Source organism: Chlorocebus sabaeus, chromosome 1 (assembly GCF_047675955.1).
Source record: "Chlorocebus sabaeus isolate Y175 chromosome 1, mChlSab1.0.hap1, whole genome shotgun sequence".
NCBI classification, from domain to species: Eukaryota; Metazoa; Chordata; class Mammalia; order Primates; family Cercopithecidae; genus Chlorocebus; species Chlorocebus sabaeus.
Window position 1 is genome coordinate 119980750 of NC_132904.1, and position 13136 is coordinate 119993885.

The 13136-nt window shown below is 36.8% G+C and overlaps 1 protein-coding gene across 1 annotated transcript; it reads left to right on the forward strand.

The window, feature by feature from the left end:
* The first annotated feature begins 5674 nt into the window (after positions 1–5674).
* On the forward strand, positions 5675–6610 carry LOC119626460 (olfactory receptor 10G8). The gene has a single exon (XM_073015032.1). It carries the CDS (start codon positions 5675–5677, stop codon positions 6608–6610), a length of 936 nt encoding a protein of 311 aa, XP_072871133.1.
* The last annotated feature ends 6526 nt before the right edge of the window (positions 6611–13136 follow it).

Here is a 13136-nt window from a genome sequence, read left to right on the forward strand (position 1 = left end):
ATACTAGGAAGTAGATAAACTAGTTTGTTTTAAAATAGTAATATAATTTAGTTATTCCTGTGAAACTGATTATATGTATAGTTCTCAGTGTTAAACATTATTCCAAAACACCTGCACAGTTATAATTCTTCCACAAATTTTCTAAGAGAGTTTTAACATCACAGCTAGACTTGTATTTATGAGGAATATGCTTATATTCTGATTTATTGATTCATTTCTCATTAATAGGTTCATATTAATTTAAAAAAATATTTTAATCAAATCTCCAGGATAGATGGTTGAGTCATTCATGTTTACAACTTGATAAAAAGCTGTTGTGTTTTGTTTGATTTCTTGTGCACACAAACTTAGCAATTTACCATTATGGAGACATTGTTCAAAAATAGCAACAAATATTTGAAGTCATTTTTCTAATTGTGGCTGTAGCTGTTCAAATTTCTTTTTGGTTTTAATGTATTTGTATATTTGTATTTGTATACACAAATCCAAACGTGTATATAAAAGAAAGTATGTAACATTTAGCATATTTAACATACAGGTTTTCACATATTTATGTACGCATATGTATCTGTCTATTTACATATATGTATCTGAAAACATTTCTAGAAACACTATTTTTAATGGGCAAAAATAGCAAGCTATTAATATTTAAATATTATCAGTGAATCAAATAGAAATTGTGTGTTCACAGAATAGATTATCATCCAGCAATGATAATGTACGATCTACAGCTACATATACAATAGTTTACGCACTTATCACAAGCACCCATTTTTTTATGTTTGTTAAGATTCAATATAAAACATTAAATCTCTTAAATATCTAGATCACTTGGGGCTGTTTTGTCCTCCAGTTCATTTGGCAATGTCTGGAAATATTCTTGCTTGTCACAGGTGCTGGTATCTAGTGACTAGAGGTCAGGGGAGTTAAACATTCCACAATACACAGGAGAGACCCTCACAACAAAGCCTATCATGGCCAAAATGTTGATAGTGCTAAGGATGAGAAACCCAGAGCTGAATTTAATTTTAAGTAACATGTGTAAGACCACGACAATAGAAATAAAATATTTTCAGATAAATATAACATTTCCTGAACGAATTTAAGATTACAATGGGCACATGGAGACTCATATTTTTAAAATTCCAATTCTATTCAAATAGATCGATACGTTCAATTCTATTCCAAGTAAAATCCCAGCATTTGATTTTACAGCAATGGACATGTGGATCCTAAAGTGTGGATTGAATAAGTCCCAAAATGGTCAATACTATCTTGAAGACATAACACTTAACTGAAAGATTGACAACACTAGTTATCAAAACTTGTGACAAAGCTACGGTAACTCAGGAGTTTCGTATTTGTACGGGGTTAGACAAATAGCAAATTGTAACTGAATACAGCATACAGAAATAGACTGATACATATTTGTATGACGAAGATAATACTGCCGAGCAATAAAGCAAGATTGCCTTCTTCAATAAATTATGTTCAGGTATCTGAGTATTCAGAATAAAAAAATTAGTCTTGACCCTGTGTCATACTAGACACATAAAAGACTCAATTATAGTAGATAGGAGATATGAATGTGGTGGACTGTCTGACACTTATTTATGTAAGAGATTTTATAGGAGTGCAAAACCCTCTTGGAAAAAAAGTAATTAAAAACATATTCTTAAAGAAAAGAAACAAACAGAGGAAGCTAATCATAAAAATAATACATGAGACTAAAGTGATTACATTTTGAAATAAAAATTTTGCCACTCATTTTCTTTGATGATAATGTAATAAAACTAGAGGTTAATATACAAAGTATAAAAGAGAATACAAAAATAATTGGGAACTTAAACCAAATTCCTTAAAAATAAATTTCAGTTAATGACGTAATTACAGCTATAATCCCAAATTATGTAGAAAATAAAACATCCTTATGTCACATATAAAGTAAAATTAATTTTAGATGAAGTAAAGATTTAAATGAAGGAAAAAACTTAAAACATTAAATATTACGTAAGTGAATACTGATAAACTTGTGTATAAGAAAATGGTCTCCATTTTTTTTTTTTTTTTAATTTTTTTATTTTGACAGGGTCTGACTCTGTTGTGCAGGCTGGAGTGCTGTGGTGTCACCTCAACTCACTGCGACCTTGGCCTCCCAGGCTCAAGCGATCCTCCCACCTCAGCCTCCTGAGTAGCTGGGACTACAGGCACCCACCACCATACTTGGTTAATTTGTGTAGTTTTTGTAGAGACAGGGTTTCACCATGTTGCCCATGCTGGTCTCCAACTCCTGGGCTTAAGTGATCCACCTGCCTTGGCTCCAAATGTACTGGGATTACAGGCATGAGGCACCGCACTTGACCAAGAACATTCCTTTAAAGCAAAATACCAATATCAGAAAACATACTAGAATCAATTTATAAAATTTCCTAGAACAGTAAAAATATCTATGCAAACTTAAAAAGTATTTAAGTGGTGATAAACTTCGAAGTACATTTTACCTTACAATAAAAAACAAATTAATGTTTTCAATTTGTAAAACTTCAGATAAGTCAATAAGATAAAGACTATTACCACAAAAAAAGCAATGAATAAAGATTCTAAAAAGTTAATCTACAAAAGGAGACGTAGTAAGCATGAAATATAAAAATTTTTACTCATGCTTGTAAAAGCAATGAAAATTATGACAGCAATAATATCTAATGATTATTTATACAACTGGGATATAGTTATGTTAGATAGGTAGATCTCTGGGGAAAAGCCACCCTGAAACTGTAAACAACAGAAAAAGCTGGGGAATTTGGATGATTAAAACCACCATAGACAGTGAATGAGTGAGTAATGCTGAGTTGGAGAGCGCCAACAAGTGAGCACCATTATAGATTATGGAAAATTCTGAATTGAAAGCAAGCAGTTGTGAGTGTCTCTCAGTCACTGGTGAGAGAAAAGGGTAAGTCAGTTATTTCCTCTAAGGTACAAATATTGGTTCCAGGAAGACATGGGCTCGTCTCAGGAGGCTAAATAAAAAACTCTAAGGAAATGCATGCATGCTTATGAAGAACCTTTCATTGGTCTCTTCCTGTTGGTTTTGTACACATCAAGGGAACCTAAAAGCTGAAGAGGAATCCCATCCTCTGAGGCATAAATCAACCTAAGTTTCTACCCATATTCATTTCCATTCCCTGCACTTCAACTAGTTTGGTCCCTAAACAGAAAAAGACCACTCCTTCTTAACACTGTATCTGTTCTTTGAGTGGTATCTTGCAAACGTAGCACCTGTACACAGCACGTGGAAAGTGATAAATTGGGGCAAAAACTCAGATGAGTTTTACTATTGAAATGAATCACATACTGTAAGATGAGTTCTTATAAATGTAGATTTAACTTATTTTCTCCTGCTTTTCTTCTTTACTTTATCTCAAACTTCCATTCAGACCTAAGATACTCGAGAATTGTTAAGACTTTGTTATAAAATCAGTTAGGTACATAGAAAGATAGTAATTGATGGGGTACATATAGAGACAAAGTTGCTATGTATACTTCTATATGCTAATATGCAGCTCAAACATTGACCCTACAGATTGAGACTCTTGCTTTAGGTCTCAGGCTACCTTGGACTTCATTGGATGAGGATTTTCACATTTCATCAAATCTGATCATGAAGCTATTCTGGGAATTGTTCCTCCTGGTGCAGTAGAAATTTCAGAGTATCTTGGTTCTATTTTTATCCATATTGGTGATTGCAGTAATCTCCTTTCTGCTATTTATTTACATATTTCAAAAGCCTTTGTTTAAAGTAGCTTAAGCCACATTACCTGGAGGTATCTTCTCTGGGATTTCTGAAGAGCAGAGATCACGGCTTCTCTCACACTGGTGAATAAGTTTCATAGTGTCTGCCCACTGAACAATTAGTAAGAATCCTGAACTAAGACAACATTTTGTATTAATATTAGTATTAAGCAAAGAACCTTATTTTGGCCCCAATTTCCATTACACAGAATCCCAGCTTCTCTTGACATCAAGGTGACATAGGCCCCTCTTCTTGCATTGCTCCCATTTTTTCTGTCTCAGATTCTAGGTCTTAATTAAAAGGCACAGACTTGATGGAACTGTCTTCTTTGTGAGATCATTCATCACCTGGGTTTACGAGAATGAGGAGTAAAGGAAGATGGTGGAGGCAACACATATCTAACAAAGCCAATATTCAAGTATATTTAGAAACCTAGGGTAGAAGAAGTATGAAAGACAGCTGGCCCCTACCCAGTAGATTGTGTTCGGGAGAGCATATATGAATGCCATGTTCTCAGAACCACATAGGAAGTGTTCTAGGGTAACAGAAATGGGGGCAGGCGGCAGTCATGCATGAGGCTTGGTGCTCTCTGGATCATTTGGGAGGTCGTCGGAATCCCATTATGGAGTTGCGCTGAGATTCTTACCTGCTCTGAGAGGAGCCCTTTAAGGGCAGGCAGTAGTGAGGACATCAGTAACAGTATCAGGCATAAAATCGTCCACAAAGACCTTGCTCTTAGATTCCAAAGGACTCTCTGAAAACACTAAAAGAATATATATACTCTCTTTCTCCCTAAGATCAAAACTGGAAACTCTGTAATACTGCTGCAAGGCACAATATGGTAAGACTCGCTGTCATTTACTGAGCAGTTATTTCCTGCCAGTCACAGTACTTGGTACTTTATATGTATCATCTTATTTAATGCTTATAACTTCTCAGTGAGGTAGGTGATGTTAGTAATGTCAAATAACATACGAGGAAACTAGAGAATGATTTAGCTGTACTGTTCAGTTTTCAAATATTCCCAGCCACTAACAATTAAATTCTTGGGGTGTGTGTGTGTTTTTTTTAAGTTTTCTCATGAGCAAGGAAGCAAAACTGAATGTGGTAGGTAGAATTTGCAGTAGCCTTCAAGATTCCTGCCCTCTAGTATATACTTTCTATTTAATAACCTTCCTTTGAGTATGCCTGGGACCTGTTAATACGATGGAATATCACCCCCGTGACTGCATTACATAACATTATGTGGTAGTTTGTCATGGCAAACTGGAGAGAGTTGATCTCATTTGTTTTGAAGAAGACACCTGTGGTGTTTTAAGAAGGCCAAGCAGCTAGGACTTTCTTGGACCTTGGGTGACCTCAGTAAGTTGAGAGTTATATGTCCTGCCAACAAACAGCAAGAAAACTGGGATCTGAGTCCTAAACTGCAGGGAACTGAATCGTGCCAACAACCACAAGAAGCTTGGAGAATGATCCCCAGCCCCAGATGAGGTTGCAGCCCTTGGTGATATGTCGATTAAAACCTGATGAGAGCTAAACAGAGGGCCCGGCTGACCTGGGCGAGACAATACATTTGCATATTTTATGCCAGTTAAGTTTGTGGTAATTTATATACCTATTGAAATATAAGACAATGTGTTTCTCCTAATTTCTTCCACATGTGTCTCTGTGTGTGCATCTGTGAGACAGAGAGAGAGACTAGGAAATCACTTTATTGGTTTATAAAGGAAGCTTTGTAACAAGCAAAGTCCACGATAACTCCAGAATTATCTACCTGGTTGATGCAGTTTCCACATAGAGAATGGATTCTCATTTCTCAATTAAGTGCTAAATGCTGCGTGCTCTTTATATCCCCAGAAGGAGAGAAACCAAGGGTGAGAAGAAATGTCCAACGCCAGCCTCGTGACAGCATTCATTCTCATGGGCCTTCCCCATGCCCCAGCGCTGGACGCCCCACTCTTTGGAATCTTCCTGGTGGTTTATGTGCTCACTGTGCTGGGGAACCTCCTCATCCTGCTGGTGATCAGGGCAGATTCTCACCTCCACACCCCCATGTACTCCTTCCTCACCAACCTGTCCTTCATTGACATGTGGTTCTCCACTGTCACGGTGCCCAAAATGCTGATGACCTTGGTGTCCCCAAGTGGCAGGGCTATCTCCTTCCACAGCTGTGTGGCTCAGCTCTATTTCTTTCACTTCCTGGGGAGCACCGAGTGTTTCCTCTACGCGGTCATGTCCTATGATCGCTATCTGGCCATCAGTTACCCGCTCAGGTACACCCGCATGATGAATGGGAGCAGGTGTGCCCTCCTGGCCATCGGCACTTGGCTCAGTGGCTCTCTGCACTCTGCTGTCCAGACCATATTGACTTTCCATTTGCCCTACTGTGGACCCAACCGGATCCAGCACTATTTGTGTGATGCACCGCCCATCCTGAAACTGGCCTGTGCAGACACCACAGCCATTGAGATTGTCATTTTTGTGACTGTTGGAATAGTGGCCTCGGGCTGCTTTCTTCTGATAGTGGTGTCCTACGTGTCCATTATCTATTCTATCCTGCGGATCCACACCTCAGAAGGGAGATGCAGAGCCTTTCAGACCTGTGCCTCCCACTGCATTGTGGTCCTTTGCTTCTTTGGTCCTGGTCTTTTCATTTACCTGAGACCAGGCTCCAGGAAAGCTGTGGATGGGGTTGTGGCTGTTTTCTACACTGTGCTGACGCCCCTTCTCAACCCTGTTGTGTACACCCTGAGGAACAAGGAGGTGAAGAAAGCTCTGTTGAAGCTGAAATACAAAGTAGCACATTCTCAGAGCAAATAAACACTAGGGAATAAATACCCTCATTTTTTCAAAATTAACACTAAAATTCTTTATTAACATGAATTTTATTGCATGAATAATTCTGAGTGTTAAACATTATTCAAAACTACTGGCTCAGGAATATTTGCTTCACAGAGATTTCTAAGGAATGGTAAAGTCACAATTAGATTTCTTTTAGTTATGATGAATGTGCGTATATTCTGAATATGGACTTGTTTCCTGCAATAGGCTAATTTTCCCCTTTTACAAAAATAAATATTCCAATTTAATCTCGGATACCAGGTTGAGTTATTCATATGTCCTAGTTGGTAATATGTTTATATATTTTGGTTTATTTCTTATGCACACAAACCAAGGAATTTGAAATCATAGGGATATTGTTCAATGAGAGCAACAAATATCAGAGGTCATTTACTCACGGCTGCAGCTGTGCAAATGCCTTCTTAACATTTTTGCACTTGTGCCTTTGTGTGTGTGTGCGCACATGTGTGCTTGCTTGTGAAAGTGGGTTTCAAAGTATTAATTCTCCTTCCCAGCACATCTTTCCCCTGGTTATCGCTCTTGCGTTAAAAAAGTCTTAATCATCTTCTCATCAGCCTTTTATCATTTAAGCAGGACTGCTAGACCAGCTCTGGCACTAACATGTGACTTTCAATAACTAGGGGCCATTGCCATCTTGCAAGAGCCCTTCAGATTTTTTCAGGAGGAAGTTAACAGCACATACGTCGAGTTGCACTCATATATTCTGACTTTGAATTCCCTGTTCTACCTAACCAGATACCTATAGTTAGCACAAAGCAGGGACGCTGAGTCCTTTTCCTGCAGACAGTCGTGGCTGGTCATGCTGTCCAGATAGCTCCTTTCACAATGCTCTTAGTGTCTTGGAAATTCAGTCGCACCAAACTCCAGTTGCACCTGCTCCAGGGCAGGGATGTCCCGCATTACAGGGTAGGACAAATTGTGTTTGCTCTTTAGAAAGTAGAAAAATAGGTACGGCATGGTGGCTCATGCCTGTAATCCCAGAACTTTGGGAGGTCGAGGCAGGCGGATCATGAGGTCAGGAGTTCGAGACCAGCCTGACTAATATGGTGAAATTCTGTCTGTACTAAAAATACAAAACTTAGCTAGACGTAGTGGCGCGCGCCTGTAATCCCAACTACTCAGGAGGCTGAGGCAGGCGAATCCCCTTATACATATTCCATGTATAAGCGAGATCATACAGTATTTGTCTTTCTATATCTGGCTTATTTCACTAAGCTTAATATCCTCCAGGTTCATCCATGTTGCCTCAAATGACAGAATTTCCTTTTTTTAAGGCATAATAATGTATGCATATGAGTACCACATTTTCTTTATCTATTAATCTGTTTATGGCCACTTAGTTTATTTCCATATCTTGGCTATTGTTAATAATTCTGAAATGAACATGAAAGTACAGACATCGCTTCAACATAATGATTTGTTTTCTTTTGGATATATACCCAGAAGTGGAATTCCTGTATAATATGGCAATTCTATTTTTAATTTTTTGAGGAACATTCATACTGCTTTCTGTAATGGCTGTGCCAATTTTTCATTTCTACAAGCAATATACAAAGATTCTCTTTTTTTCCTACATCTTTGCCAACATGTATTATCTTTCGACTTTTTAATAAGAGCCATCCTGATAGGTGTGAGGTGATATTTCATTATAATTTTGGTTTGTACTTCTGTGAGGATTAATGATGTTGAGCATCTTTTCATATACCTTTTGGCCATTTGTATGTTTTCTTTGGAAAAAACGTCTATCTAGCTCCTTTGCCCATTTTGTGTTTAGGTTATTTGTTTTTGTTTTATTTATTTGTTTTCCTTTTTCTACTGAGTTTGTGAGTTCTTTACATATTTTGAATATTAATCTTTTATCAAACACATAGTTTCTCAATGCTTTTTCCCACTTCGTAGGCTGTTTTTTCATTTTCTTGATTATTTCCTTTGCTATGAAGAAACTTTTTAGTTTGATACAGTCCCACTTAATCATGCTAAATGTAATTATTCTAGCTTAAATAAGCGGTAAAATAGTAAACAGTGTTAAGCTTGTGAATGCTAGACATTTTATAAGGATTATATCAGTTTAATCACTACAAGAACCTAGAAGATAACACTGTTATCCAAATTCACACAATTAGTGAGGAATATAGTCAAAGTTTAATTCCAGACTATCTGGCACCAAGATCCAAGGTGTTAACCTCTATGCTACATTGTTATCACAAATTCAAGAACTTTCTGTTTTAGCGGGGAGGGAGAGGGCAAGATTAATAAATATCAAGAATCATAGACATAACAAAGCACTTATTTTTCTATAGCTACATATATTTTATACATCAAGGTGGATTTTTAAATTACCTTTTTCCCATATAATATAAAAGGCATCTTATCCACTTTTCTAGCTCTACCTGACTTCAATTCTAAATACCTCATCAGACTGCATCATCCCGTCTGCTTTCATATGTGCTCCACATTAAGCTTCAGACTCCTCAACGAAAAATTCTGTATTAGTGCTATAGTAATTAATTTATATGAATCTCTGTCTGTTTTTTCTAGAACATTTCTCTGACTTCTGACCCCTTTCATCTCCATAAATGTTTACTTACTTTCTCAGGGACCCACCTTCTGATCCTCACTCATTACATTAGATATCGCTCCAAAACAGATGACTTCCTTTTTTTCCACCAAGTTCCGACCTTCATGATTTGAATTCATAATAGTTTTAGTTTGCTAGATATTTCCATTTGGGTATAATGCTATTGCTTCACACTCCACATGTCTAAAACAAAACCTTTTATTTTCTCCTCTGCAGCTCCATTATTTGTCTTTTATATGCCATGATAAACCTAATAAAAGATACCCTGAAACTTGGAGGCCCTGCCTATAATCCTCCCTCAGACATTTCTTCTTCAGGCAATGGGAAAAGGGGTAAGAGAAAGGATAAAGAAGAGGACAAGGGTGGTGAGATGCCATGAAACATTAGTAAAAGCTCTAGAAAAGAAGAGCTAATTTTAATACTTCAATAATGAATCTTTTACATTATTAAATAATAATTGGGGCAACATCATTTTATAAACACTTTATTGCATTATTATTATGCTCTCAGATCCATTAGTACTATTTTCTAAAGAGAAAAAGAAACAAAGGAATCAAAATTGATGTTTGCATTTCATATAGGGTATGAAAAAACTCAGCAAATATTTCACCACATTATACCATGTTTTGATGTATTCTCTTGAGTTTTTCCTCAAAATAGCAGCTCTGAATTGAGAGGTTATCCACAGAGGTTCATTATTAGTGGTGTCATTTCTCTGTTAACTTGTATTTCTAAAATATTGTATGGATGTGGAAATGATGTATCTGATTGATTCCCTGGAGCTACATTTTTCTGAGTTAATTAGTAGTTGAAAAGAGTTTAAATTGTAGGTAAATAGCTAATACCTAAGAAGAATCTGGTTCAAATTCTAAATGAATAGGGTAATTTTTATCACGATCCCAAAGCCGATACTTGGTTATCAGTTCAGTCCTTTTTTCTCAATTAATTAATCAATGCAATCATTCCTTCAACCATTTCAATTAGCTGACTGCTATGTTTCTGGCATAGAAGATACAGAACTTCAAGACATGATTTATGTTCCAGAACTCTAGAGTCCAGTGCAAAGCACATAAGTGAACAGATGGACTTCAAAGTGTCATAAAGTGTATGTGAGGCACTGTAGTAAACCACGTGTCATCTAATACAGATTAAGTAACGGAGTGAACCACTATCTGAAGGTTCAGAGAATTACACATACAAATAACAAAGGCCCTCCCTAATTAAATAATTTATTATAATTAATATGTACACTATAAATAATATAAACTTGATTAAAGTTCATTTGTTTTGAGGTGTACCCCAGGTTCACAGAGCTTTCATTTTCCATGCCAAATCTTCCTGTATTTGAATCTGAATTCTAACAAGAGGAAAACTGAGCAGAAGATGCTAAAACCAAAGCTTTGCACATGTTCTTTTATTTCTTCATAATCTCAATGTTCATCCAATGCGTACATTTTGGCCAGGACCTCCATGTCTCTGCAGGTAGAGAGGAGGGAGTTTTACACTTACTGCATTAAGATGTTTACAGTGTAACTAAATTTTTCTCACACAGTGGGAAACATTGTTTAAAATCTAAAAATAAAAAAGATATCTCTTCCTTAAAGGGTAAAATAGGGGGACATTTTCAAGACAATTGTTATCATACCCTAATTCAAAGTTATCATTGGCAAAATATTTTAATGGACTTTATTTTCAGATTTAGGGCATCCATACTATCAAAATAACCAGGGACCATTCCTACTAAATCAAAAAGGACATTCGTGAAACCCTAAAGGTTCAATGTCGCCTTATCCATCTAATGCATCCACAGTCAGTGGAAGCAGTGGAAAGCCATAATGGAATTTTGAACACTTGATTGAGATTTGTGCAGCCACAAGTCAGGAGTGGTCAGATACGTTGATGACAGCACTTAGAATCATTAGATACAAATAGAAAAGAGAGACTCTGCTGAAGTGAAATATTAATGGATAAGACATATGAGACTTTCTATTACTCCTCTAAAGGCAACCCCCTGGCTAGTTATATGTTCACATGTTTGATTTTGTGGTCTTAGAGTATTTCAAAGGATTAACGAAGTGTGTTGAGCCATTTACAGGTACATGAAGCTCTAAAAATCAACATGCAAGAACAATGCTGTAATCATTTGACAGAGGCCATCCTAAGTTCTGCTTAGCACTTAGAATGCAGTACATAGGGATTGCTGATACACTTTTCTTGTGTTCGGAAATGTTCATGGTAGACTCCAAGAATTTGTTGCCATTACAAGTCAATTTCTATCCAGCTGGCATGATTTTAAACTTAACTAAGACTTGTTGACGAATGGGAGAAATCTCGAGACCATGACGGAGTTTTTCCCTTCTGTTACAGTGTTTTCTATCTTTAGCATTTCCTTTTGATTCTTAGAGTTTTCAACTCTCTGCTCACATTACCCATCTGTTCTTTTATGACTTTTATTTTTTCTATTAGACTTTTTAACGTATTTTACACTCCCTCTCTGATAATTCTAACATCTATGTCATATGTGGAACTGTTTCTGATGATTGTTTTATCTCTTTAGATTAGGCTGTTTTTCTTTTTTTAAGAATTTTATTTATATAAATTTATGGACTACAAGTGTAATTTTGTCACGTGGATAGATTGCATAGTGGTGAAATCAGGGCTTCTAGGGTGTCTACCACCTGAAAAATGTATATTGTAGCCATTAAATAACTTATTGTCACTCACCCCCCTCATGTCTCCACCCTTTTGAGTCTCAGTTATCTATTATTCCACCCTCTACATTCTCGTGTACACAATGTTTAGCTCCCACTTATAATTAAGAACATGTAGTATTTGTCTTTCTGTGACTAATTTGCTTTACTTAAGGTAATGGCCTTGGCTGGGCACAGCGGCTCACTCCTGTAATCCCAGGACTTTGGGAGGCCGAGGAAGGTGGATCACGAGGTCAGGAGATCAAGACTAACCTGGTTAACATGGTGAAACCCCGTCTCTACTAAAAATACAAAATATTAGCCGGGCCTGGTGGCGGGTGCCTGTAGTCCCAGCTACTCGGGAGGCTGAGGCAGGAAAATGGCGTGAACCCAGGAGGCGGAGCTTGCAGTGAGCTGAGATTGTGCCTCTGCACCCCAGCCTGGGTGACAGAGCAGCGAGACTCTGTCTCAAAAAAAAAAAAAAAAAAAAAAGATAATCGTCTTGAGCTCTATCCATATTGCTGCAAAAGGCATGATTTTATCCTTTTTGTGGCTAAATAGCATTTCATGGTGTATATATACACATTTTCTTTATTCAATCATTCATTGATGGAAACAGGTTGATTACATATCTTACCTCTTGTGAATAGTGCTGTGAAAAACATACAGGGGCAGGTATGTTTTGGATATAATGAATTCTTTTCCTTTGGGTAGGTACCCAGTAGTGGAACTGCTAGATCAAATGGTAGTTCTATTTTTAGTTCTTTGAGAAATCTCCACACTGTTTTCCATAGAGGTTGTACTAATTTACATTCCCACCAACAGTGTGTAAGTGTTCCCTTTTCTCTATAGCCTTGCCAACATCTGTTATTTTTTATCTTTTTAATAATGGTGATTCTGACTGATTTTGTGGCTTTAATTTGCATTTCTGTGAAGATTATTGATGTTGGCCATTTTTTTATGTGCCTGTTAACCACTTATATTTTTCCTTTTGAAAAATGTCTGTTCATTACCAACTTTTTAATGAGATTATTTGCTTTTTGTAGTTGTTGAGTAATTTTAGTTCTTTGTAAATTCTGGATATCCGTCCCTATTGGATGCATAGTTTGCAAATATTTTCTTGCATTCTGTTCTTTCTGTTGATTATTTCTTTTGCTGTGCAGAAGCTTTTTAGTATAAGTCTTATTTGTCAATTTTAGTTTTTGTTGTCCATGTT